Genomic DNA, 25656 nt, shown 5'->3' with positions numbered 1-25656 from the left:
TAGGAATGGTGATTCGACTTTAAATCAATACAAAAAATCTCGCCGCTCAGAATACAGTATCATATTGATGTTAACTACCATTCTCCTCCAATTTCATAGTGAAATATCTTATCATTAACTCTTCCCCCAGTAAATCTCCATAGACGCGACGCAGTCTATAGATTTGTCAGTACATCGGACCTGCTTAGTGAGCATACGACATACCGCGTTGAGCCACACTCCGTGCAGCATGACTTGAATAAACACGTACTCCCCAGCGCTGGTGCCTGCCGTTCGCTCGTTGTAGTCGAGGTTATGGTTTGCAGGGCGATAAGCAGGCATGCGGCGGTGATCAGTTGGCCAGTCCGCTGGTTGTGGTGTATTCACGGATGGAGCTGGAGCAGGTGTAGACCGCTCTTCACCGCTGTGGTGTAATTCATAGTCGGCCAGGACCGACAGAGAGGTGGCAGTGGTAGTAGTAGTCGCCGACATGATGAAGTCGAAGATAGATAGAAGTGGATTAAACATGAGTATACAATGGAAATACTATGATATTCAGCTAGGGAGAGCTCCTCTGCGCCGCATGGTTTCCGCCCGCATTCTCCCCCACATCCCGAACGCCATGCGACTCGGAGAGCAGCTTAGCTCCGACAAGCAAGTAATCTGGAGAGTATGCTTTAGGGAAAGTGGGCGCGTCGAAATGTATTATCTTTTCTATTTTTTGTTTCTCGAGCTCTCATCCTCAATTACCATTAACGTAAATCGCGATCATGGATCTCTCACGCATACTTACCGCCAACATCGACGGCCGAACCCAGAACACGCGATACCGCCAAGCACAGTTCCAACGCCTCCAGTCTACCCTAGTTGAGCATCTCGCTGAAATCCAAGATGCGATCCGCGCCGACTCCGGTCATACACAGCAGGAAATTCGGGCGGAGGTTGTACTGGCCCTGCAGGAGCTTCGCACGCACTATACGTCGTTGAGCCTCGCGAAAGATCTAGAGGTCGAATATCGCATCGCGCAAGGAAGGGACAACGTGGATGGCTGGCGCAGTGCTGGTATCGTCTATATCGTGCCATGTGTCCATACTTTGTTTTTCTCCGTCATATCTGCTTTGACCGCAGCCCTTGCGGCAGGAAACTGTATCGTTCTTGAGGTAAGTAGATACATTGCTGCGTGGTCTATGAAGTCAAGCTAATACATGCAATATATAGCTTCCCCAAACTATGTTGGCTTTGCCTGCTCTTCTACGTCAAATTCTACCAGATGCGCTGGATCATGATACTTTTGCCATTACAACCCAACGGCCCGATAGCTCGTTCCTAAGCAAAGCACTGATGGTTATCCAGACCGATTCTGATGCACCCAGTGGTATCCTTTCGCCCGCGACAGCAAGGACTGTCGCGGTTGTCGATCGTACAGGTAAAGTCGCTGAAGCCGCGCAGGCACTTGTCGCGGCACGCTTTGCGTTGGGCGGTCGATCCCCGTACGCGCCCGATGTCGTACTGGTAAATGAGTTTGTGATGAAGCCTTTCGTGGAGTCAGTGATTCAGCATGCATCCAAGTATCTTGCTGGTGAGAATGGTGAGGCTCGGCAAGGATCGGGCTCGTCTCGACGATCGGGATTGCTTGATTCGATCACCAAGGACCGAAGTGCACGAGTGCTCGTTTCTGGAAGCAACTGGGGAATTGTCGAGGTCCAAGATCGGAACTCCTCTTTGCTTCTGAAGAAGATCGATGAGAAGGTCTTGCTAGTGCATCCCGTCACTAGCTTGGACGATGCCATTGATGTCAACTTGTTAGTCCCCCATTCTTCCCAATTATAAATTTGATCAGGATAATTTACTAATTAATGATAGCAATCAAACCTTGGCTGCCACTTATGCCTTTGCGGCGCCAGCCTCGGCCAAATACTTGACTCAATTTATCGATGCCGACATCTCGTGGGTCAACCACGTCCCGGCCCACATGCTAGGTATGACACTAAGGCAACTATCGGTCGATCAATCACTAACAAGCACTAGTTGGACCGGCGATTCCCCGAAACACACCGTACAATGCGCAAACTCGCTATTCGACCGCTCAATTCCAGCGACCGCGCCCCCAGCTGATCTCGGCTGCGACCCCAGCACAGGCGGCGCAGACTATTCTCGACGGTGCTAATATGGTCAAATCTGACTTACTCTGGCGGCAAGCTATTTCTCCATTACCCTCTACGAATCAGCGGCCGGGATTCAAGATTGGGTACTTTGAACAAGGCATCATCTCCGGTGGGTTGATCACGCTGGCATCGGTGGTGGCAACAGTGTCTACGCTGGGATATTATACATGGGTTTTTGTCCGGGCGCGATCATAGCTATGTCTTTTTGCATCTGTATAGTGTATTTAAATTGAATTTTGGAGCTTTAAAGCCTTTGCAACGTACAGCATAACATAGCATAATAGTGTAGCCGACCCCTCACATGGGTAGCGTGCGGGCCTCGGGCGCCTCGGCTGTGTACATGGTAGTGAACCCCCGCGTTCAACCGACGCAGCTATGTCACGAACAAAAGGACGATCTTACCGAAACTCGTATTCTTATTCTATTCATTCTTATTTTTTCTCCTTCAATATTCCCCTTGCACATACTTGTTGAGATTGAAGTTGACTTCATCGTCGTCAACCTCCTCTCCTTCTTTACTCCCCACATCTCACTCTCTCGCGGCCCCGCAATCTACCCCGGACCCATTAACAATCCACAATGGCCCTCAGCTTCAGAACAAGCCGCCATGCCTCCAAATTAGTCCAGGTAAGAATTTCCTGATATCCTAATCCCATTGAGTACTATTGAATGCAACCGGACTCCTTGGCTGACCTGAATTGCCAGGCGTCGCGCCCCTTGTTATCGGCCCGACGCTATGCGACCGCGGAGCCGGACCTGAAGACCACTCTGAAAGAAATTATCCCCGCCAAGCGGGAACTTCTCAAGCAGGTCAAGGCCCAGAGCGATGATGTTATTGGAGAAGTCAAGGTGGGCAATGTCATTGGTGGCATGCGCGGCCTCAAGGCCATGCTGTGGGAAGGCTCCGTTCTCGACGCCGACGAGGGTATCCGCTTCCACGGAAAGACAATCAAGGACTGTCAGAACGAGCTTCCCAAGGGCACAACAGGAACAGAGATGCTCCCCGAAGCCATGTTCTGGCTGCTCCTGACAGGCCAGGTCCCCTCGACCTCTCAAGTGCGCGCGTTCTCCAAGGAGCTCGCAGAGAAGTCACACTTGCCTCCTCACATATTGGACTTGATCAAGTCTTTCCCCAAGTCCATGCACCCCATGACTCAGTTGTCTATTGCGGTCGCCGCACTCAACACCGAGTCCCAATTTGCCCAGGCTTACGAGAAGGGTCTTAACAAGGCAGACTACTGGGAGCCTACTTTCGACGACAGTATCTCGCTACTCGCGAAGATTCCCCGTGTCGCGGCTCTGGTCTTCCGTCCCGATGAGATTGATCTCGTTGGAAACCAGAAGCTTGATGTGGCTCAGGATTGGTCATACAACTTTGCTGAGTTGCTGGGCAAGGGCGGCAAGGAGCACGAGGACTTCCACGACTTGCTCCGTCTGTACCTCGCTCTGCACGGTGACCACGAGGGTGGTAACGTCTCTGCTCACGCAACACACTTGGTTGGAAGTGCTCTGAGCGATCCCTTCCTTAGCTACAGTGCTGGTTTGCTGGGTCTTGCCGGTCCGCTGCACGGACTAGCAGCCCAGGAGGTCCTGCGCTGGATTCTGGCGATGCAGGAGAAGATTGGCACTAAATTCACCGATGAGGATGTTCGTAACTACCTCTGGACCACTCTCAAGTCCGGTCGTGTCGTTCCCGGCTATGGGCATGGTGTTCTCCGCAAGCCCGACCCCCGTTTCCAGGCACTGATGGACTTTGCCGATACCCGCCCCGATGTCCTTGCCAACCCGGTGTTCCAATTGGTCAAGAAGAACTCTGAGATCGCACCCAGTGTACTGACTGAGCATGGCAAGGTATGTTGTCCTGTTAAATATCATTCGTACACCATCACTGACTATTCTTGCAGACCAAGAACCCCCATCCCAACGTGGATGCCGCCTCCGGTGTTCTCTTCCACCACTACGGCTTCCAGCAACCCCTATACTACACCGTGACCTTTGGTGTGAGTCGTGCTCTGGGACCTCTTGTCCAACTTATTTGGGACCGTGCCTTGGGTATGCCCATTGAGCGCCCTAAGAGCATCAACCTTTTGGGTCTCTTGAAAAAATAATTTATGACAAGCGTGTCACTTACGGGCAACGGTTTGATTCGAATTATGAAAGGCGTCAGCGAGCCTAAATGGATTTTTTCTTTGGTTTGAGAAAAGAGTGCGATTTATAGATAGACATAGAATAGCATGCAAATGAATTGTCTATCGAATTTATTAAGAATGCTCCAGGTATGATTCATTCATTAGTCTGCACTTTCAAATGTTCAACGCCAACTAGATCGGCCTCCTTATTCAAGCTTGCAATCTCGGCCTCTGCAAAAGGAATCCCCTCCACCAATCTCTTCTCCTCGGTGATTATCTCCAATTCTCCAGGGAAATAGATCCTCTCCACACCGGCCATCTTTTCCGTCTCTACAACTCTTTTATACAGATAATCCATACGCCCCTGAAAGTCCTCCATACTCATGAACAAATCCGGCTTGATAGCGACAATGAAATGCCCAACATCAGCCGGCTTCGACGGATCATAAGGGTTAGTAACATGTCCCGCAAATGCCGCCCCAGAGAACACGCCCGAGAACACGTCCATCATGATCGACAACGCAGACCCCTTCGGTCCCCCCATAGGCAACATCACGCCCTCAAGCGCCTTCGCCGGATCATCCGTCCGATTCCCATCTTTATCTAGTGCCCAATCATCGGGAATCTTCTCCCCCCTCCTCAATGCCTTGTAAATCTTTCCTCGAGCCGCAATGGAAGGCGCCATATCCAAAATGAACGGCCTCGTTCCGTCTCCACTCGGAGCCCCACATGCAATCGGTGAAACTCCCATCAATTTCTCCCGGCCTCCCCAGACTGGTAACGCAGGCGAACTATTCGTGAAAACAAGCGACATCATCCCCGCTTCGAGCGCTTGCTTAACGAGCCAAGCGGACATCCCGAAATGATTCGAGTGTTTGACCGAGACCATTCCCATGCCGAAAGTCTGTGCCATCTCAATCGCGCGCTCCATGGCCATATGAGCAGCGACAAAACCGAAGCCATTGTGGCCGTTGACTTGAGCTGCGACGGGCGTTTTTTGTTCCAATGTGGGGAGTGCAGAGGCGTCGAGTGCCTTTTGTCGGATTCGCTCCATGTAGGAGGGGATTCGATTGCTGCCGTGGGTGTCTACCCCACGGAGATCAGCCGAGACAAGGCATTTGGAGACTATGTCTGCGTGTGTGCTGGAAGTGCCATTTGCGATGAGAATTTTGATGACGAAGTCTTGGAGGTCGGTTGGGTTTATGAGGTGTAGTTGTGACATGTTGGAATTGATAGTTCTTCCAAGGTTGAGGGATTCAGTTTGAACCTTCGGATCTTGAGCTTTAAAATTTGATGGTCTGGTAGATTTTATTTTTGTGGAGTGATGGTTTTGGCTTTATAGTGCTAGAAAGCGGATGTGTCCCGATAGACGGAGTTGCTCCCGACCGTGGATTCTGGTAGCTACGCCGTGGTTTCTGGGCTGGATGTATTCCCCAGATATTCATACATACTAAACCATCTACATCTGCAACTCTGATAGAAGTGCTCCAGGGTGATTCGCGATATGAGGCATATATCGATACAGTGGTCTAGTCTAGGTTTCCCGGTATGAGCTCGCCTGTCTGGCCTTACGCTCTGCGCTGCCCTTCGACATGATCCATCCACCTTTTAACACCGAACACCCACTGGCCACTGATTTCTATCTTGTCCATTTCAGCAAGTGGATGAAATGTTAGCTTGAAGTACTCTTGATAAAATCAATGGATCAAGCACCAAGCGTTCCTGCTCGCCTGGGCTGCGAGTTGTCCCGCTCCCGTCGGGCTCGGCTGTATCAGCAACAAAAGATATGACCTTTGAGGGACTTTGTCATTGAACTCGAAGACTATTGGCTAAATCTGACATGGATCAGTTGATCTTTGTGATTGAGGGAATTATTAATTATGGCAACATCCGCTGGAGTTTTGCATCTATATGCATCTGGTCCGTAAGACATCCTTTTGTACTATCAAGCCCTTCTACCGACTCAAAACCGCCAGATTGATTCTCACCGTGCGCACTATCGCCAAGGGGCAAGAGGCCAAAGAGTATATCTTGCGGAGTAACCCGCAGCGCTCCGACCCGGATACCATCGAGAAATGGTCGCTTGATCTCTCGAGTACCGAGTCAACGTTGGGCGTTTACTAGTCGTGCGAAGACAGGGCTGCTACTGGATGTTCTGATCAATAATGCAGGAATCTTATTAGTCACATACCCCGCACTTTGCTGGGCGCCTAACGTGAAACTAATTCGAGAGACTCCGTGAATTTACTTCCTGAATACTTTCTACAAAACAGTGGCTCAACAATAGCAAAATAATCGGACATCACACGTTATGTCTTGTACTGCTTCTTCTACTCATACCCACTATGGGGTAGACCCGGGAAACCATCCAGATCAAAAGGAATTAAGCGCTACTATGCAGAAGTTGCATAGGAACCCATTAGGCCGCCTGGAACTGGGCACTGATGGTGTTTTGCGCTCTGTCAACCTCGAAAGTGAAGTTATTGATGCTGTCGGTCTACCGCCTCGACTTATCAAGGCGCTTCTTGATCTTTCTCCATATAATGAGGAGCGGGAAGTTCGCTTCCGCAACTCCGATGGAACCTTGATACCTCAAGAGCAGTGGTTGGCACCAGATGCTTCCATACTACCACGCCGCTTTACAACAGAGCAAAAGGATGAAATTAGGAGGCACTATGAGGAGAACAAGGACATTATCGAAGAGAATATGCGGAAGAGGGCAAACGGGGAGATCCAAGGTTGTGGTGTTGTAATTCAGTCAAACTACAGGATTTAATCTAGATATCAAGAATCCACCTGAGTGGAAGTTCTATGGGGACAATGAACTGGCCGTTCAGGTTAACGTTTTTTATACCGTTTTGCTAGCATTACCTCCGTTACCAAACCTAGAGGCGAGTGGCCACGCTATTAGAGGAGAGGTCACAGCCACATCTAGTGATTGTGAGCTCCGAGGCACACCGGTTGAACAAATTACCCGAAATAAATGCGCCGGATCTATATGCGACGCTTAATGAGAAAAGCGATTTCAGCCAGCAGCCGAGGTTAATTTTATCTAGTGATCGCACGCCCGTAAGCAGGAAGAAGATGGCGTCCCTAACATCAGCCCCTTTCGTACAGATACCAATTTACGAAGCTCATGGAAAATAAATCCTTCGCACACGCGAGCTTATCGCTCGCCTTGGTTCCTCTACTCGCGTTATCATCAATCTTATGAATCCAGGTCTATGTACCTCCAACCTGGATCGCGACAGCAGTAAGCCCTCGGCGATGCTACGTCTGATACTATTTATCTTGACTCGCACTACTGAAGTCGGCAGCCGCATCCTTGTCCTCGCTGCATCGGCTCCCGCCAGCTCGCACGGCGAGTTACAAAGTGATGGAGCGAACGAGGATGTGGAGGGGTGGGTATATACAGAGGTCGGACAGCGGGCACAGAAGAAGGTGTTTGAGCAGACGCTGCAGATTCTGGAGGCAAGACAGGCGGGGATTGCGCGTGAGGCAGGGCTGCAGGATTAGTTCGAGGGAGAGGTTTCATACTGAATCCGGCCGAAGTACGTACCGTGTTGAAACTTGAGGCTGGCTTATTTCAAGCCTTATACCACAAGGGCAATAGTAGGATTTGCTTGCCTGATTTGAGATCTCGCGTTTCATGATGGGGAAATTCTCATTTTATTCTGATTCAAAAGACTACAAATCTCAACATTGCGATAGAACACATCCGTTCCGTCCAACCTTGCAAAACCTTGGCATGGATGATCGGCACGCCTTCATCTAAAAAGGGTCTAAAGAGTGGGGCCATTTTGGGGGCCATAACAATTCGCAATGTTCACGGCCAAAGCAATACGCAGTCAGGGCTCGTTTTGATCGCGAATACTTGGATAGTGATCATAGTAAAGCGCACAAAAGCTACAGTCTTACGTGTGATGGACACGTTGGAGGCGCTCTCACCACAAAAAGGTCTCAAAGTACACCGTCTGTTTGGGGAAAGGTGCGTGGAAATAAAATCGGGCTTGCAGGTTACAATGCCGAGTTTAGGTCTCGGTCTCTGCCCGAGCCTTCAAGTCTCGATTGAAAACCTCATAGTCGGCTCGCATCTTCTTTCCAAGTACCGATGGGCTGAAGAGAAAAGACAGGAATCCCTTAGAAGTTTCCGACTGCGTGAAGATGGTGCCGGCACCATCCTCCGCTGGCTCAATATGAAACTGGTGCAAGCCAGCAATGGTGAAAACAGGTGGACCTTGCCATGAGAAAAGAGTCTCGGTATTTGCCTGCTTTATCGTCAATATTGATACTGTCGCGCATGTGTTAAGAGTACGTACCACGACATCAGCAACGAATTTGTATCCTTCGATGTTCACTTGCACCTTGTCGCCATTGGTGAGAGATTCACTGGTCTTTTCATCTCCTTGAATCTCAATAGATTTGATCCACGCCGTATGCCATTCTGGGTAAGCAGAGAAATTGAGGAGCTGGGAATGGTGAGCATGGTATTGGCTTAACAGGGGTAAACGGCTACCTACAATTTCGCGCACTTTAGCTGGTGAGGCAGCTATCTCGATCTTGCTCTCGTTGAAAGGCATGTTGATATCGGTGCTTTTGGTGCAAAATGCAAAGTATTTGAGTCAAAGAAAGGGGTGAAATGCAAGATTTTGAGAAAGGGAAGCCGTAAGGTGCGTGGATGTAAAACGTTATATCACCAGACCCACCTGGTCGATTAATTGTCTCAGTTATGTTAGCAACCTCATTCTCAAGGCACCATATGACAGATCCACTCAAGCCTTCAGCTACTTCTCTGCTCTTGAGATACATCTTATTGGAAGTCCTTGCATCTACATTCAACGAAATTCCAATCAAGAAAACGAAAAATAAATCACATTGTTAAATGACATTTCTTCCATGTTTAATCAGAAACGAGGCTCTCCACATCCATCTGTTCTGTCCGATAAAAGCCAAGAGCTGTAATCATCGGCTTATCGTCAAAACGGTAGAAGTACACCGTTTCCCCCTCATTGGCAAAGTGCTGGTACTTGTACCATGAAGGAATGCAGAATGTGTCGCCAGTCTTCCATGTGAGGGTCTCGTCTCCAACCTGGGAAGTCCCACTTCCTGCGATAACATGGTAGACAGCGGAAGTCGTCTCGCGACGGGCGGGAGACGGGGTTGAAGCACCAAGCCTCTCTGCGCAGCCACCAATAATACGGCTCACTATTAGACTGTTAGCATCACAGGTAACAGAATTCCAACGGCTGGATGAAGTATAAGGCTAAAGGAGAAGAGTCAAATACCTTCACTTCCGTCCTCCTTCAGATATCGCTTTGTAGTCCAACTGCCCTCGTCCTGATCGAGCTGGGCCTTCATGCGAACCCAAGGGAACACGATTGGCGAAGCACTGGTATCAACATTGTCGGCAGGATATCTAGGTTGCTCAAAGTGCTCGACAAAATGGACGGGAAAATGGCGAAAGTTGGGCAAATCCAGCCCATCTAACCAGATCATGGGTCCGGAGCCATCCTTCCCATGATCGTGCCAGTTCCAGGTTGGGGTGAGGATCACATCTCCCTTCTGCATCTGAATTCTCTTGCCGTGCACGGCAGTGAAGCCCCCGTTGCCCTCGATAATGTAGCGCATAGCAAATGCAGTGTGCCTATGAGCAGGGGCAGTTTCATTGGGCATAACAAGCTGCAGGCCTGCGTAGAGGGTATCGGTTGTGTAGGGGGCATCTTCATATCGGGTATCAGCCAACTAGACAACATAAAGTTTCCCCTGGCCAAAATCGCAAGATATCAAGATATTCTCACGTACCTCTAGTGGGATTGATCAGCATCAACACCCGTCTCTCGGCCTGCTTCTCAGAAATGAGGTTCCCGGCTCGCAGCAAGTTGGGACGAATGCTATCGTACTCCCAGACGTAAGGTACCGCTGTCGGATTGGGCAAGGGTGGGTTAAGTCGAGTCATTTGAGTCCATAATGGAAGAGTCTTGCTGTCCTGCAGATGTTCAAGAAGTTGCTCCGGTGTGTCAACACTGGCCTTTTCTTCAAGGAACGGAGCCATGGAGATGTGTTTGGGAGATGACTGATTATACCGCGTGACAGTCAAGTACAAAGTTCAGGTGGACAGCACTGATGATTTAAGTCATTTCCCAAAATATCCCGCTTTCTTATATAGCGCATCTGTCAAAAGGGCTATATGCTATCTGGTTGGAGGAGACCGGGGCTGGACCGGGAAGGGCGGGAATGGTTACCCTGAACCGGGGAAGATGCGGGGAATGCAATCCGATAGAATTCATTATACCATGTCAGGGAGAATACTCTCACGATTCGTTTTGTCCATCTTTATTCTCTTCTGAGCCATCATGACTTCGAACGGAGTCTCGCGTAATCCCCATGATGCTACGGCACTCAGCGTGAGTCTTTTGCCCTGAAGATTTACATATACAGGAGCTTATTCACTGCAGATGCCAACGTACCCCAGCAACTGCCTAGAATTTGCGAGGCCTCTTTTAGCTCCAGGAACAAAAAGTTCTGATTGTGTGGACAAGGCCAACGTGCCTTTGAATATTCTCCTTGTTGGTGCTGGCTTGGGCGGCCTTACCACAGCCATTGCGCTCACGCAAAGTGGCCACAACGTAACAATCTTCGAGCAGACGTCCGTGCTTGGGGAGGTGGGAGCTGGAATCCAAGTGCCATCTAACTCTACCAAAATCCTTTTCAAGCTGGGGCTGACACCATACCTGAAGCCCTATGTCACTGAGCCTGAGTCTATATCTTTCAGAAGATGGCAGACTGGCAACGTTATTGGCAACACGAAATTAGTTCCGGACTTTACGAACAACTTTGATGCTCCATACTATGTGATTCACAGAGCTCACTTCCACTCCGCCCTCTGCCAAAAGGTGCAGGATATGGGAATTGAAATCAATTTGGGAGCGAGAATTGAGACTTACGACCCGGTCGCGGGAAGTATTATGCTTGCTGATGGAACGACCTTCACTGGAGATCTCGTGGTCGCTGCTGACGGTCGGTCAGTCATATAACTTTGACTTTTTACCTGACTAACATAACATAAGGAATCAAATCCGTTGCTCGCAAAATCGTCCTCGGCGGAGAGGATATGGCTTTCCGCAAGCCTGGGTTTGCGGCATATCGCGCTACAGTAGATGTGGAGCGGATGCGAAATGATCCCGAATTGTCATGGATTCTCGAGAGACCAGCTCTGAATATTTGGTATGACAAAGACTGAATCCACATTTTGCCCGTTCATCTCAATATTGACTTTATGACAGGATTGGGGATGCGAGACACGTCATGACCTACACTATCGGTGCGGGCAAGGCCTTCAATATGGTGCTATCTCATCCAGATGCCACTGATCCATCTACATGGGACCCTACCAAGGCTGTTGATGATATGAAGGCCGAGTTTGACGGCTGGGATCCAGTGTATGTTATAATGAACTTGGATCCATTTCTTTTTCCTGTGACGACTAAACTAATCCTCACCTCATAGTCTTACCAAAATCATTGGCATGGTAGAAAAAACCCTCAAATGGCCACTCATCAGTGGCTCCGTTCTTGACAAGTGGGTGTCGGACAAACTTGTCATACTTGGAGACGCTGCCCACGCGATGTTGCCATACATGTCACAAGGTATGTTTAATTGGATATTGCATCTCCGGTAATCCAGATTCAATCCAAAATACTAAACACTATGAACAGGGGCTGCAATGGCTGTTGAAGACGGACTGGCCCTATCCCGGGCCTTGTCTAAGATTCAAAATCCAGAGCAGCTAGGAAAATGCCTTTCCATTTTCGAGAAGGTCAGAATGCAACGTGCTGGTCATATGCAGGAGGCTAGTCTGCTCAACAGCCAACTCTGGCATTTTGCTGATGGCCCTCTGCAAGAGGCAAGAGACGCGGCAATGGTCCCCGAAGTAAAAGGACTGCCGTTCAGTCACAGCCCAAACCAGTGGAGCGACCCTGCCACTCAGATGTGGTGTTATAGATATGATACCGAGGAAGCCATTGATGAGGCATGGGAAAGTAGCCGACTCAACAATCTCCAGCTGTAATTTTATCATAGGATAGCTTTACTCTAATCGACGATTTAGAAAGTAATGCGTCAAGATTGCGTCGTATCACTTGCCCTCGCCTCATAGCTGATGTTGCCAGTCCGTTATGGGAAAGTAGCCGACATAACCGTTGTGGGTGGTAATCATCCTCCGGTATCTATCAGGATGGTCTTTGCAATGCGCCTGCCCCACATTCCCCACATTTGGAACTAGTCAGGACAGACGGGGAACCCGGAACACTGACCATACCAATCGCCGGGGAAACACCGGAAGCAGAAACTAATACGCATAGCGTCTGTTGCGGCCCGGTAATAGTGTAATCCATAGTGGTTTTGGTGGGTCAGCCAGAGGCGAAAACTATTCTATTTCATCTGATCGATCCTGCCCATTCTTATGGAAAAATATTCGACTTCGAATTCCTTCAGTCTTGCAGAAGTAGAAAATGGCATCTCCCGCCCCCAAGCATTTTCCTGATCGTCCTCAGTTCTCGGGCTTCATGAAGCCATGCCGATTTGAAGGAGAAGTTCAACATTTGGAGGTGCATGGAGATCTTCCTAGTGACATCAACGGTACTTTTTTCCGTGTCATGCCAGACCCTCAGTTGCCCCCCTTCATCGACAATGACCCTGTAAGTCTCCGCCTACCTTGACCATCCACCTCCGTTTGGTATCACTCTGACACTTAGAATTAGTGGTTCAATGGAGATGGAAATGTCAGCGCGTTTCGCATCAAGGATGGAGTAGCGACTTTCCAGCAAAAATATGTTCGCACCGAGAAGTTTGTACGCGAGAGAGAAGCCAACCGCGCGCTTATTGGTATGACTTTTCTATTCACGTGATAGGCATCTTCTGTTCAGCTACTTTGAAAGACGGGCTATTAACAAATAGCTTCAAAATCAGGGAAATATAGGAATAAATTCACTGATGCGGTGGATTTTACCGTCAGAACTACTGCCAACACGAATGTTGTCAGCTTCAACGGCCAGCTCTTGGCGCTCAAGGAGGATTCTCCCCCATATGCAATGGACCCGGAGACTCTGGAAACAAAGGGCTTGTATACCTTTGATGGCCAGCTTCCTAGCGTGACTTTCACTGCTCATCCGAAGACAGATCCAGCGACTGGGGAGTTGATTTGTTTCGGTTACGAAGCCAAGGGAGACGGCACCCCCGATATTTGTTATTACACGATTGGTCCCGATGGCAACTTTACCCAGACTTTGTGGTTAGTGAGCCCTGTCTGTGGAATGATCCATGACTTTGCAGTGACAGAGAACTGGGTGAGTGCTGCGCCTTGGTACCCATCGGCACGATGTCGCCATTTAACTGAGAGTTTTGGTCTTATTAGGTTCTTTTCCCCGTGATTCCCCAGTTATGTGATATTGAGCGAATGAAGCAGGGTGGAGAACACTGGCAATGGAGCCCTGAAACCCCTTTCTATATCGGAGTGATCCCTCGCTACGGTGCCAAATCTTCAGATGTCAAGGTAGGTGGATTTATGTAACCAATCCTGTCCGGTTTAAGCACTTTCTCACGTGGATTGCAGTGGTTTACATACAAGAATTCCTTCCCTGGCCATACGGCCAATGCCTATGAGCACGAAAACGGCAAAATTGTATTTGATCTTGGACTGAGTGACAAGAATGTCTTCTACTGGTGGCCTGATGCCCAGGGAAACTCGCCTGATCCCATGACGATCCACACCCAGCTAACACGCTTTACCTTCAATCCCAACGCTGAAGAAGGATGCCTCCCCGAACCAGAGGTCTTGCATGATGGAAATTCGGAATTCTATCGCATTGATGAGCGGTTTTCGGGAAAGCAGTATCGCCATAGCTACTTCGATCTCATGGACCCGCGCTTGGGAACAGACTTTGCAGCTATCGGCCCGGTCATGGGCGGCGGATACCCTCCTTACAACGCGCTGGCACATTACGACTGGAGCACGGGCAAAACGGAAGTTTACTTTCCGGGGCGCACACATCTCGTGCAAGAGCCAGTTTTCATTCCTCGGGTAGGCTCTACAGAAGAAGGGGATGGATATCTGATGGCATTGGTAAATAACTATCGCACCATGTCCAGTGAACTGCATCTTCTAGACTGCCGGGATTTCACCAAAGCCCGAGCGACTATTTTGCTTCCTTTGAGGCTCAGAGCCGGTCTGCACGGGAACTGGGTTGACAACTAAAGAGTGGGCGAGGCTTAGTATTCTTGTCATTTCTTATGAATGCAGTATAAAGATCAAGTCTTATACACGGGTGGCTCTGTCGTACACTTTGTAGATTTCTCTAAGATCGTAGGCTCAGCTTCGCTTGAGAAGAGGCCATTGTTTCTCTTGTCGTCTCTGGAAATGAGGTTATCAATATCAGTGGTCTACATCAACTTCGTCTTCTTTCTTGAGCTCGTAGCATCTGGGTTCTTCGGGATATTCATTACAAGTCTCGTTGTTGTTTCTGTTATTATTTTTCGTGGTATCACGAAATTTCGTCCACAATTTGCATAAAGGGGGACTGTGAAGGACATGTCAGGTGGATTTGGCGCGTGGACGCGTATATCTGCATCTCTGTTGCCGGGAACCTGTTGCCACCGGGAATTACGGGATCGATCCCGGCCTTTCCCCGCTTCCCCCCACTCATAGACTCAGTATTTCGCATGTGAGCTAATCTTTTTCTAAAGTATTGAATGGAACCCCCTCACTTCACTTCCTGTTTTCTAAAACTCAATCATGTCTCTTCCTTGGAAACGCCTAATCCGCTTCGAGGCCGCTGATGGCCGTGTCCTGCGTGGAGAGCCTGTGTTGCCCGAAGACAAGGACATTGATCTTGGGTTTGTCACCGAAGCTGATCAGATTGAAGCGAAGGTGCTTGTCGGAGATGATATCTACGACGTAACAGGAAATACCAGATTGACAGCCGAGACGGTATTGGTCAAGAAGATCCTCTCGCCTTTGGCCCAGAGCGATGTGCCTATCTTGCGTTGCGTTGGTCTGAATTATGCTAAGCACAGTATGTACAGACCATCAATTTCTGTACTCTTTCCTCCTTCACAATAATGCTAATTTCGGAATTCATGTCATAGTCAAAGAGGCCGGACGCAAGCCTCCCCCGTTCCCCTTCATCTTTTTTAAACCCACCACCACAATCCATGATCACGGTGAAGCTGTGGTGATCCCCAAAATTGCGCAAAATGACCAGGCCGACTACGAAGGAGAATTGGTTCGTCTTATACTTCCAACTAGCATTACTAATATTTTGGAAGCTGATCAATTTGATGTTAGTGCATTGTGATTGGAAAAGATGCCAAGGACGTTCCAGTGGAAGAAGCCTTGAATTATGTCGCCGCTTATACTGCCGGAAACGACGTTTCCTCCAGAAAGCTTCAGAGAGACCCTGCCTATGCTGGTGTGGTTCCTCAGTGGGGCTTCTCTAAAGGCTTCGATACCTTTGCCCCTCTCGGCCCGGTGTTAGTTGCTGCCTCCGAGATCGCAGACCCAAGCCTGCTACAATTAAAGACCATTATTGATGGTGAAGTCCGTCAAGAGGAGGGCGTCTCCGACCTTCTGTTCGATTGCAAGTATTTGATCTCGTATTTGTCCCAGGGTACTACTCTTCAGAAGGGCAGCGTCATCATGACTGGAACCCCCGGTGGTAAGTACACCAAGGCAGAGAGACCCCAAATAAGAGCCAACTAGGATCATTTTCTAACTTTCTCTCTCAGGTGTGGGTGCGGGCTTGAACCCTCCAAAGTACTTGATACCAGGAACCCAGATGGATGTTTTCATTTCACAGATTGGCACATTGCGGAATAACGTTGTATTTGCTTAGAAGCAGGGTTCAGATGAGAAAAGATATAAGGAAACAACAAGATAATAGGCTTCTCGATGATATGTACAGAAAATATACATTTTGCCTCTCAAATTACATTGTGTCAAAGATAGCACAGAATTCGCAACCGTGTTTTGCTGTTTTGATTGTGGTAGTAGGTCTAAATCGTTTTACTGCAGAACATATCTTGTGGACCAGAAAAACCTCCAAGTAACATCAACGAACACGTATGGTCCAAGGACAAACTTCATCTATAAAACCTCAAAAATATCAATCTCAACGTATCCTGGCCGGGTTGGAGGCTTCGAAACTCCCAAGAATACCGAGCTGGGCAGCCACTGGAACTTCTTGTTGTCCGTGGAAACCTCGAACTTGGGGATGGTGCGCGTGTACCAATCCTTTCCTCCGTTTGTCATCGACGCTGACGAGGGATCTTTGTTTTCAAAAACGGTTTTCATGGCTTTTTGACTAGCTCGGCCGTATCCTTCGTTGATAATACCAATCATGGTACCGTCATCGGCTTGTATCGAGTATCGTGCATAAACATGCACCACATCGTCTGAACGCACGGCATTCCAATCACCCCCTGAATTGGGTATGATCTTGCCGCTTAGCTTAGGTTTAGATACGCTACCACCGGTAATAGGGATGAATCTTCTATCACCAGATGCAGTGGAGCCAAAATCGAGAGGTTGATCCAAATCAACGCATAGAGTGAAGCTGTGCTCCAGCTGGGGAGCAATAGGCATTGTGGCGGCAGGGCAAGGTTTTTGAAATGTGAGTTGAGGAAGAGAATGGGGCGATCGTTTCCATCGATGGATAGTCTGGCTTTTATCATCGTCGATGGTGAATTAGAAAATGACATTGTTAGTGCTATTCGTTAATGCCGGTGTTTCTTCCGAGTTCCGAGATAGCCCCGGATGTATTGGTGGGGATTTGAGTTGCGTATTGAACAGGATATGGGAGACTTACGTTTCGACGTCAGCGCACTACAAGACTGACTCGAGGATTTAGTGATTCTCGATGCCGTTCTTCATTTCCTTCCCTGAAATGGCAGTCATATTCCAGGAGTATACAATTGCAATGTCAATCACATTAGTCGCGAAGAAACAGCTGAGGCATGTATGGTTACCCGATCCAAATCCCACGCATGGAGCGCTTCATCTTCGGCCCGGTGGGATCCCCTCTGTTTGAATTCTATCCGACATGCCGGATACCCGGTTCAAAGAATAATGTAAAGCCCTAATATGTGAGCAGGGAAAACGCATTACTACCAAGAGTACTGGCTTAGATGTTGACCTTACCTATATTGTTGAACAGCAGCATAAAGTTGTCGTGAGACGGGCAGAAGCCGACCAGCTTTTCTACGATGTGAGTTGAAAGTTTGATCTGAATCTTCAGCCTTAAAAGGTTTACCTTCCTCATCTCACTCACATGAAACTCATATCATAACCAAGCTTCATTGCCACCACTGAATAGCTGTCTATATAAAACTTATCGAAGCTACGGCCGACCCGATTGATAATCAAGAATTTTCTATCATCGTTCTTCCCACAGTCGATGCAAGTCATCCTATCAATGATAATTATTGGACCAAACTTTTCTCTTCTCTTCAACCGGTTTTATGATGCCCACGAGAACCGAGTGGTCGACGGTGGCCCCTCTCATAGCCTTGTCTTCGGCGGGAAACCTTCCGCGCCTCTGGTAAATAAGCAAAATGCGATGCGGTTAATTCCTCTAAAGAATGGAATCCCTTCCTAGGCTTTTTATGATACTATTGAGTCTGACCATCTACTGAAACAACCTACTTCTTCATGATAGATTAAGAACGATAACCTTGATGTGGCCTAAGGTATCTTTTTTGGAGAGGATCTCTAAGCTGCCCTAGCAGACCGCGAGCTTCTCCGCCTATCAGCATTAGACGGCTTTGATATGCGAAAGCGGCCAAAAAGATCGTAAGTAGTATGAACTAACCCTAAAGCTATTGACTAATGCTATGGCTTCTCAAGCTTTAATACGAATGGACTAGTGCTAAGTATGCTAGGGGGTGCGAAGGCAGAAGCCTCCACGGCCTTAAATTCATCTCAGTTCACGAAGAATTGCTGACTGTATGCTCGCGGATATCTGAATGATTATACCAGTGTATCACGCAACGGACTTGCCTTTGAGCATGTTGATGTTCCCTAAAAAAGCCCATTATAATTTCAATCAATGGAGTGATACTAGAGGGAACCGATACAATGAGATCATATGAAAGGTGGTGGCTAGGTTTCATTCCCGGTCCCGGGTTCCATAAAAGTACAAGGGCACAGCCAGGATCAATGTAAGCATGTTTAACATGAACATTATCATATAAACTTGAGTAAAGCCCTGGGAGGTGACCCAGGCAACAGCCTCATATAGAAATAGAAAGGCGATAATGTTTTTGAAAATGTTGATGAGAACAAGACACTGGGCGGCGTGTTTCTGATGGCGGTGAACGACATAAGTGAGGGCAATATTTGGTGTGTATACCTCTCCAAACGAAACTAGCCACTGTCAGATATATAGAACGATGAAGGTCAATGGTGACAAGAATCTGGAAAGAAAGACACTTACCCATTCCAAACCCAAAGGCTATTGCAACCCAATTGAGCTTGTTTTGACATGCAAATGCAAGGAGAATACAACCGGCTGGAGCAACTAGCATTCCTGGAAGCAACGAGACAAGTCGTTGCTCAGGTCTGATCACGCCGTTGCTTTTTCTCACGATGTGTTGGGTTATGACATCTGACATATACCCGCCACCAAAGCAGGCTATCACAAATCCGATTATCGCCGCTATCTCCATGAGACCTATATCGCTCGACGAAAAGTTGTATGGTGGTGGCATGAGGAGGGTAGTCATGGTGAATCTAGAAGAGAAGAGAAGCGTCAGTATCATTAGCTTGTGAAGGCCGGAGGCAAGGCGTACATCAAGATGATCTGCGGACTGAGAGAACATCCATATGCATAGATAGCCCACAGCACAGATGGATGGCGTAAAAGCCGAAGGGGTTCAATCAAGGCTTTCAAAAAGTGTATGCTAGTATCATATCGGATCAAGGAAAGGCGTTTCTTAAATGGCAAGAGAGTAATTGTGTACCTAGGGCTAGATGCAGACACGTTTTCGACAAAAGAGGAATCCGATTTTTCAGCTGCCTCTTCGTCCCTAGCGGAGACCAACTCTAGCTCTCTATCATTCTCGAATTCGGGTCGGCGGAAGTTGCTTTCTGGGCAGAAGAAGACCAGAAGGGCAAGGTTAGCAACGGCCAAGCCGACGCAGAGCCAAAAGTAACTCCTCCATGTTTGGGCAGTAAACTGAACCATAAACCCAGCAATGAGAGGACCAATAGCTGATCCCCCGGATATCATGATAACGTAACTAAGGGGGAATTAACCAAATTAGATGGGACGTAGAGTGAGACAATGGTCAGGTAATACTTACATGGCCATCATCGTGGCCCGTTCATGGAGGAAGAAGATATCTGCGACTAGTTCGGGAACAATGCTCTAGAGAGGGGACATCAGTGGAAAATGATCGCGTATCTGGGGTAGGCCCCCCTTTTCAGTAATTTAAGTCTTACCTCCCCAGCAGCGGCAGCAAAGCCAAGTACAATCCGAGCAGCGAGCAGGCTATCAAAGCTTTTGGCAAGCGCGCACCAGATCAGAGCGCCTAGCTGCAAGGCCATGGCCGCCAAAAGCGATGCTCTTTTGCCAAATTTCATGGCAAGTGGTACCCAGAATACGTTACCAAGACCAAGAAGAAGGAAGTTAAACTAACAATATCATTATGAGATTATCTCTGAGGACACAGTGCTGGCATAAAGGGGTAATTTACCGTCAAAAGTTGAGTCACTTGGTCTGAAGACTTTGAAAAGTCCTGCATGAAGTCCTGAGTAGCTACAGACGGACCGGCGCCTGCCATATTGGACACAAGGTTGGTAAGAGATGCTGTGAGCACTACCGAAAGCTTCAACCAACGTGGCCACCGCAGGGGATCATGTTTGTGGTCAGTTGGGGGGGGGATGAGATTCATCCCTGGGTGATGCATGGTTGAACACTTTCCTTCCTTTTGATACTCGGTGGGGAAGGCTAGGCTTTATATGAGTATACAGGAAGATGCGACAGATAAAGGAGCTCCTGAAAGTCGCCGAGATGAACTGATACAATGCTTGGATTGGAACAGAGGTTAGACAAGATCAAAAGGGTGATTTGGCTTTAAATAGGGATTAGAGACTGTCTAGGGTTAACGCCCCGCAGTTCGGCAACCCTACCCCAGATCGGGGACTTCATTCCGGGGTTTATATTACAAAGAATACCATTGGACACTTGATAGGTCATGATGAACGATAATTTCTTATGTTAGTCCTGTTTTGGCTCGCTGGAATCACTTGCGTAGCCTTCGAGCCAAGGCCAGAGAAGCAGTCATCTTCAGTTGAGATATGACTCTTCCTGCTGCATTACATGTAGCTGACAAATATCCGCAATTAAGGTACCAAGAATTGGGAGCTCCTGGTCATAAATAGCAAACGGTTGGGTTTCTTGTTTGTTAGGGTTCATATCATATCCTCAACGTAATGTTGGGTCACCTGACTTACCGGTATCTCCGGCCCTTCCACGGTCTCTCCGGTCTCTCCGGTCTCTTCGGTCCCCGGCCTTTCCCCTCGACCCGATGAAGCTGTCGTCCGCGTTTTCCCCACAACCCCAGACTCAGCGCAGGATTGATTATTATTATGGAGCCTTCAAAACGACCGACTCATGCTCACGGTATTAATGATAATGCGAGCGCACCAACCCCCGCGAAACGCCATCGAATATCGCTAGCTTGCCATGCATGCCGCACACGAAAATCAAAGGTATTCTACACATGCTTTTCTCCGTGAGACTGCACGGATCACTAATGAGGGAAAACAGTGCGACGGGTCTCGTCCTAAGTGTGCCGCGTGCACTCATCTGGAATTGGAATGCATCTACACCCCATCCAACACATCAACCAACGTCATTGTTCAAAAAGAGTATGTCTTGCCACCCTGTGCAGTCGGCTACCATGCCTAGTGATCTGCACTAACAGACAAAAGCTATCTGCAGAGTTTAGAGTCTCGGATGATTTCTTTGGAAGAGAGTCTGCACGTCGTCAAGAATCACATGAGTGAATTGTCTTATCGAGTGGATGGCAATATTGATGTCAATAACAGGCTCGATGCAGCACCAGAACCAGCTCAGAGAGCAGCCTTAGCCACAATTGCGGACATTGAGGATCCCGTGGATGCGATGGGCACTGTGGTTTTTGCTGATGAAGAAGACTGCGGGTATTTTGGTAGGATTGGAACATTCTTTTGCTGGAGAGAAACATGCAGCATTTGATATGAGAGATGGTATGGACTGACTTCTCGCAGGGCCATCATCAAATATCGCCTTCTTACGTCATTTGTCTCATGCAGTATCATATAACTCCAGCTCTCCAATGGTGGCCAGAGATTCTCCCGCCATCGGAAAGGTCTCATTGGATGGCGGCTTTATCAATGCATCTCGCCCTTCGTCTTCGCGGCCAGGCGGTATTGATCTCACATCTGCAAATCAACAAGAAACGGACATTTTCGCGCTTCCACCTCCCCAAGAAACTTCTCGACTTGTGTTCCAATACTTTAATGATTCAGGCCTACTTTTCCCCTACATTTATCCTCCTTCCTTCCTGGAAACATATCGGAGTATGACCGAAAATAGTTGCAAGGTTCGAAGAACCTGGCTCGGACTTCTCAACATGATGCTTGCGATGGCCAATATCACCGCTGCGCCTAATGGAGAGCCAGCAAAACAGCGCATTGCCGCCGCCGATGTGTTTTATAAGCGAGCTTTGAACTTATGTGGTAACGAGATGTTGCGGGGAACCACATTAGAAGTGGGTGGGTTGATTTCACTCTGCGTCCACAAACGGAATGATTCTTATATAGTAACATCATGCAGTGCAATATTTGTTGCTCATGGGTCAATACATGCAGGGCACCCAGAAATCGGTCCAAGCGTGGACTGTTCATGGGTTGGCTGTTAAAGCCGCCCTTCAGCTTGGCCTTCATTCTAAAGATGCTTCAGCGGTCTTTTCACCACAAGAAAAAGAAATACGCAAGAGGACTTGGTTTGCATGTGTGGTATTGGACAGGTAAGGCCTTCACATCCCATCAACAATGCACGACTTATCCTCTGTGTTCTCTGTCTTACAATTGACAACTGCCAGAACTTTGAGCATGACCCTAGGAAGGCCACCGGCAATACCTGACAGTTTTGTAAGGCTTGAACTTCCAACAAACAACATCAATGGCGATAGCGATGGTCCCACGCCTATAACGATCGTGGACAGCAAAACTTTCCAAATGAGCTTGGACTTCTTTAACTCCACAATGTAGGTTCATATTTGACACTTTTATTACTTATTTCCGCAATGCGCTAACTATTTACAAGTCTGCTATATAAGCAGCTTTTCGTCATTGTTGATCTACTTTATGGTCAAAATCTCGGCTGTGATCCACCACTCACAGTCAGTCAAGGTGTTGGACACATTCTTTCAGTCGAGCAGCAATTTGTTGCCTGGGAAAGATCACTTCCCCAGAATATCAACATTATAACAGTAGATCGAATTCGTGAAGCGAATGGCGACATGCCCGATCTGCCACAATTCTACTCTTTGAAATTCAGTGTCATTCTTACACTTCGATACCTTCATCTCCGCATCCTCCTGCATCGACCTATTCTTGTAAAGTTTATTGATGCTTGTGGGAAAGGAGGTATTGACGCTCACGAAGAAAGCTTACTACAACAGATTGGGTCTAACAGCATGCAAATTTGCATGGAATGTGCCATAAGTATTATCGATATCATTCATGAGGTGGTGCACTCATCTGGGTGGCAAAAAGGTCTTCAGGGTGCATGGTGGTTTTCTCTACATTACAGTGAGTGAGCGACTCCTTTCAAGCGATTCCGATTGCCTAGGACTGGTTTCTAATTTTTGACTTTTCTCAAGCATTCCACTCGGCCTTAATTATTCTTGGAACGATCTGGGTCGTCAGAGATGGCTCGCCTGCCAGAGCATCCCTGTCTTATGATCTTGATAGACTTCATATCTATCCCAGCCAAGCCGTGGCAGCACTGTACAAACTAGATTCCGGCAACCATATTGTGGACCGGTGCCGATATTATCTCGAACAGTTCAGCGATGCGGTAAACCCTAGAGGTAAGGTCTTTGGAGCAGCTGACATCATAATTTACTAAAAAGTTCAGTAGGGGAGGCAGGCTTGGCCAATATTGGAATCGGCAGTCATCCTGTGGGCATCTCCGGGTCGAACGCGAATACTTCGCCCCTCGGGCTGGAGTTTGGCGAATTTATGATGGATAAGGATCTTTGGACTTTGATAAATCGGTCGGAATTTTTACCAAGCGAGTAACTTTTATCATCACGTTTACATTCCCTTTTTGGTGGACCCGACATGGGGTTGCTTTTAATCACGGGGAATTAGTGTCGTGGTTCATGCTTGCACATGTTCTAAGATATCTTCGTATCGCCAAGACCACGCAATCCTCACTAATAAAACCGTTAATTCCTCGAAAGCGAAACTACTAGGTAACGAATACATTGAATCACGTAGTCGAACAGTGCTATAAATTGGCCTGCCATTTCAACCTTGGAACACCCTAGGGAATAAATAGACTTGTGAATGAAATCCTATGGTACGATTGATTGTACTTTACATTACTTCCCAATCATGGCTAGATCTTGATAGCGACCATAACATGATCTAAACCCCCTCTACCTTCTCCCCGGGCGCCAACATCTTGATATATCGATGTACACCAGTCTCCAACACAACAACCTCATCCCCAACTTTCATAACAAACTCCTCGATGGCAGGCACAAGCTGCATCCCAAGACATGCATTAGTGCGATCGCCATCATCAATTTTCCGATAGGACTTCAATGTACGATCTGGCTCTGCAGGATGCCTCACTCCTGTGACAGGGTCCACATTTGGCAACCTACACCGCACTGTCCGACAAGCAGCATGGATCTCAACACCGCCAACTGAGATTCTCTTCCAGTGATCTTCGGCAAAGGCACTGGGTCCCTGAATAATAATGTTTGCGCGGAAGCGCATGATGCTCAACTTTGGAATTGCGTAGGCACAGCGGGCAGCAACGTCTCTATGGCTTGAGAGACTGAGTAAATGGATGGGATAAGCGTCTGCAAATGCAGTATTAGGCTGGAATCCTAGAGCTTCATTGCGAGGTGCGTTGCGAAAAATTTGTCGGGTGTGATCAGGACTTGCACGAAAGAGAGCCAGGGGAGAGGCTGACGGACTGAAGCCTAAATATGTGTGCAGAGATGGTGGAACTAGGGCGCTGTAGTCATGTGCCAGTGGTTTGTCCTTCCATATTGTCACGGGAAGAAGCGGGTACTCTGAGACTGAGGCTTGTGGTGGGAGAAGAGGAACCTGAAATGAGTATCGGCATCTGAGGATGCCGATTGCCATTCCAATTTTTTGGCACATCATTTTCACCCGGCCTTGTGGCTGGGGACGAGGATAAGAGATGATCATAACACCCTGTGATATGATTTCTGGGAGCGAGGGATCGTAGTCCCGTGCAGAGGGGTCAGGGATCCAGATCTCTGTGTGGATGAGAGCGAGGCGCTGAAAGCCTGCGTTGCGGAGTGTACGAGTATTCCAGCCTTCCGTGCCATGCTCGGCGAAGACAAATTGGCGATCGAATTTGAGGCCTGTTGGCACGACATCAGATGTCTGCAACTCAATGCCGCCGCATGATTTCAGCGGGTAGGCGAAAAGGGCTTTGATGCGCCAGGCGGGGAGATCCCCATCCTTCTTTGTTGGTGAGACACCAGAGCTATACTTTGGGTCAAATTCATCATGTAAATTGCTCTTACCCGGTGGAAGACCGAGTCGTCGACATCCTTTCGGGCGAATCTGGCGAGGACGAGAACAGAAAAGAATGACGGGCAGACAGCAAATCAGTAGTATTAACCAGGATACGAGATCCCCCGAATACCTCAGCACTGACATTGAAAGCAAAACTTCTGCAAAAGTATGAAATTCCATCCGAGCCGAGATCAGCGTATGTCGGAGCGAGCGGTTCCGCAATCCACAAATCTTGGCACTCGCCAACATCCAATTTTCTTACAGAACATGAACGGTATTAAGAATGCGTTATGTACGGAGTACTATATATATAACACTATAGGCTACATACCCACCTATTTTTAAATACTCAGACTAGACTTCTTGAAATTGTGAAAGTGATTAAAGAGCCCCGGAGTAATACCCATTGACCTAGCGCCCTTTCTTACCTATATCCCGGCTCCAATAAAGAGTTAATCTGCATGTTGACTTAAATCAAGTGAGGTGATATGTATGCTCTTCAATGCTTAAGATATGTCCTGTTTTGTCTGAGTTACTACTGCGCTAATCTAAA

The 25656-nt window shown here is 48.1% G+C and overlaps 16 protein-coding genes across 16 annotated transcripts; 9 read left to right on the top strand and 7 right to left on the bottom strand.

The window, feature by feature from the left end:
• Positions 1 to 74: 74 nt before the first annotated feature.
• N7503_000072 (uncharacterized protein) lies at positions 75 to 471 on the bottom strand (the record flags this gene model as incomplete). The annotated part of the gene is made up of 2 exons (XM_057059633.1): positions 75 to 155; positions 205 to 471. 2 exons carry the CDS (start codon positions 469 to 471, stop codon positions 75 to 77), a joined length of 348 nt encoding a protein of 115 aa, XP_056926556.1.
• A 278-nt stretch (positions 472 to 749) lies between these two features.
• On the top strand, positions 750 to 2339 carry N7503_000071 (uncharacterized protein; the record flags this gene model as incomplete). The annotated part of the gene is made up of 4 exons (XM_057059632.1): positions 750 to 1139; positions 1198 to 1781; positions 1843 to 1958; positions 2008 to 2339. 4 exons carry the CDS (start codon positions 750 to 752, stop codon positions 2337 to 2339), a joined length of 1422 nt encoding a protein of 473 aa, XP_056926555.1.
• Positions 2340 to 2723: 384 nt separating this feature from the next.
• Positions 2724 to 4252, top strand: mcsA (putative citrate synthase Cit1; the record flags this gene model as incomplete). Its single annotated transcript, XM_057059631.1, has 3 exons — positions 2724 to 2771; positions 2850 to 3995; positions 4049 to 4252. The coding sequence occupies 3 exons, from the start codon at positions 2724 to 2726 to the stop codon at positions 4250 to 4252; spliced, it is 1398 nt and encodes a 465-aa protein (XP_056926554.1).
• Positions 4253 to 4427: 175 nt separating this feature from the next.
• On the bottom strand, positions 4428 to 5495 carry N7503_000069 (Ldh family oxidoreductase; the record flags this gene model as incomplete). The annotated part of the gene is made up of 1 exon (XM_057059630.1): positions 4428 to 5495. The coding sequence occupies one exon, from the start codon at positions 5493 to 5495 to the stop codon at positions 4428 to 4430; it is 1068 nt and encodes a 355-aa protein (XP_056926553.1).
• A 618-nt stretch (positions 5496 to 6113) lies between these two features.
• N7503_000068 (uncharacterized protein) lies at positions 6114 to 6397 on the top strand (the record flags this gene model as incomplete). The annotated part of the gene is made up of 2 exons (XM_057059629.1): positions 6114 to 6197; positions 6224 to 6397. 2 exons carry the CDS (start codon positions 6114 to 6116, stop codon positions 6395 to 6397), a joined length of 258 nt encoding a protein of 85 aa, XP_056926552.1.
• Positions 6398 to 6668: 271 nt separating this feature from the next.
• Positions 6669 to 7049, top strand: N7503_000067 (uncharacterized protein; the record flags this gene model as incomplete). Its single annotated transcript, XM_057059628.1, has 1 exon — positions 6669 to 7049. The coding sequence occupies one exon, from the start codon at positions 6669 to 6671 to the stop codon at positions 7047 to 7049; it is 381 nt and encodes a 126-aa protein (XP_056926551.1).
• Positions 7050 to 7540: 491 nt separating this feature from the next.
• Positions 7541 to 7789, top strand: N7503_000066 (NAD(P)-binding protein; the record flags this gene model as incomplete). Its single annotated transcript, XM_057059627.1, has 1 exon — positions 7541 to 7789. The coding sequence occupies one exon, from the start codon at positions 7541 to 7543 to the stop codon at positions 7787 to 7789; it is 249 nt and encodes an 82-aa protein (XP_056926550.1).
• Positions 7790 to 8304: 515 nt separating this feature from the next.
• On the bottom strand, positions 8305 to 8853 carry N7503_000065 (SRPBCC domain-containing protein; the record flags this gene model as incomplete). Its single annotated transcript, XM_057059626.1, has 3 exons — positions 8305 to 8541; positions 8593 to 8742; positions 8794 to 8853. The coding sequence occupies 3 exons, from the start codon at positions 8851 to 8853 to the stop codon at positions 8305 to 8307; spliced, it is 447 nt and encodes a 148-aa protein (XP_056926549.1).
• Positions 8854 to 9173: 320 nt separating this feature from the next.
• Positions 9174 to 10325, bottom strand: N7503_000064 (cupin domain-containing protein; the record flags this gene model as incomplete). Its single annotated transcript, XM_057059625.1, has 3 exons — positions 9174 to 9478; positions 9559 to 9993; positions 10076 to 10325. 3 exons carry the CDS (start codon positions 10323 to 10325, stop codon positions 9174 to 9176), a joined length of 990 nt encoding a protein of 329 aa, XP_056926548.1.
• A 301-nt stretch (positions 10326 to 10626) lies between these two features.
• On the top strand, positions 10627 to 12341 carry N7503_000063 (uncharacterized protein; the record flags this gene model as incomplete). Its single annotated transcript, XM_057059624.1, has 6 exons — positions 10627 to 10677; positions 10729 to 11290; positions 11341 to 11497; positions 11557 to 11712; positions 11780 to 11919; positions 11989 to 12341. 6 exons carry the CDS (start codon positions 10627 to 10629, stop codon positions 12339 to 12341), a joined length of 1419 nt encoding a protein of 472 aa, XP_056926547.1.
• Positions 12342 to 12783: 442 nt separating this feature from the next.
• Positions 12784 to 14525, top strand: N7503_000062 (carotenoid oxygenase family protein; the record flags this gene model as incomplete). Its single annotated transcript, XM_057059623.1, has 5 exons — positions 12784 to 12969; positions 13033 to 13156; positions 13229 to 13617; positions 13686 to 13823; positions 13884 to 14525. 5 exons carry the CDS (start codon positions 12784 to 12786, stop codon positions 14523 to 14525), a joined length of 1479 nt encoding a protein of 492 aa, XP_056926546.1.
• A 537-nt stretch (positions 14526 to 15062) lies between these two features.
• N7503_000061 (fumarylacetoacetate hydrolase family protein) lies at positions 15063 to 16161 on the top strand (the record flags this gene model as incomplete). The annotated part of the gene is made up of 4 exons (XM_057059622.1): positions 15063 to 15342; positions 15416 to 15552; positions 15615 to 15984; positions 16055 to 16161. 4 exons carry the CDS (start codon positions 15063 to 15065, stop codon positions 16159 to 16161), a joined length of 894 nt encoding a protein of 297 aa, XP_056926545.1.
• Positions 16162 to 16412: 251 nt separating this feature from the next.
• N7503_000060 (DUF3237 domain-containing protein) lies at positions 16413 to 16910 on the bottom strand (the record flags this gene model as incomplete). Its single annotated transcript, XM_057059621.1, has 1 exon — positions 16413 to 16910. The coding sequence occupies one exon, from the start codon at positions 16908 to 16910 to the stop codon at positions 16413 to 16415; it is 498 nt and encodes a 165-aa protein (XP_056926544.1).
• Positions 16911 to 18432: 1522 nt separating this feature from the next.
• Positions 18433 to 20107, bottom strand: N7503_000059 (putative MFS transporter; the record flags this gene model as incomplete). Its single annotated transcript, XM_057059620.1, has 6 exons — positions 18433 to 18689; positions 18760 to 19055; positions 19115 to 19564; positions 19628 to 19692; positions 19767 to 19958; positions 20021 to 20107. 6 exons carry the CDS (start codon positions 20105 to 20107, stop codon positions 18433 to 18435), a joined length of 1347 nt encoding a protein of 448 aa, XP_056926543.1.
• Positions 20108 to 20915: 808 nt separating this feature from the next.
• N7503_000058 (putative C6 transcription factor) lies at positions 20916 to 23618 on the top strand (the record flags this gene model as incomplete). The annotated part of the gene is made up of 9 exons (XM_057059619.1): positions 20916 to 21038; positions 21097 to 21197; positions 21261 to 21499; positions 21579 to 22085; positions 22147 to 22339; positions 22415 to 22579; positions 22639 to 23126; positions 23198 to 23407; positions 23458 to 23618. 9 exons carry the CDS (start codon positions 20916 to 20918, stop codon positions 23616 to 23618), a joined length of 2187 nt encoding a protein of 728 aa, XP_056926542.1.
• Positions 23619 to 23969: 351 nt separating this feature from the next.
• N7503_000057 (MOSC domain protein) lies at positions 23970 to 25247 on the bottom strand (the record flags this gene model as incomplete). The annotated part of the gene is made up of 1 exon (XM_057059618.1): positions 23970 to 25247. The coding sequence occupies one exon, from the start codon at positions 25245 to 25247 to the stop codon at positions 23970 to 23972; it is 1278 nt and encodes a 425-aa protein (XP_056926541.1).
• Between the last annotated feature and the right edge of the window lie 409 nt (positions 25248 to 25656).

Source organism: Penicillium pulvis (genome assembly GCF_028828015.1).
Source record: "Penicillium pulvis strain IBT 33274 chromosome Unknown contig_10_segment0_segment0, whole genome shotgun sequence".
NCBI lineage: Eukaryota > Fungi > Ascomycota > Eurotiomycetes > Eurotiales > Aspergillaceae > Penicillium > Penicillium pulvis.
This window is presented reverse-complemented; position numbering and strand designations above follow the sequence as displayed.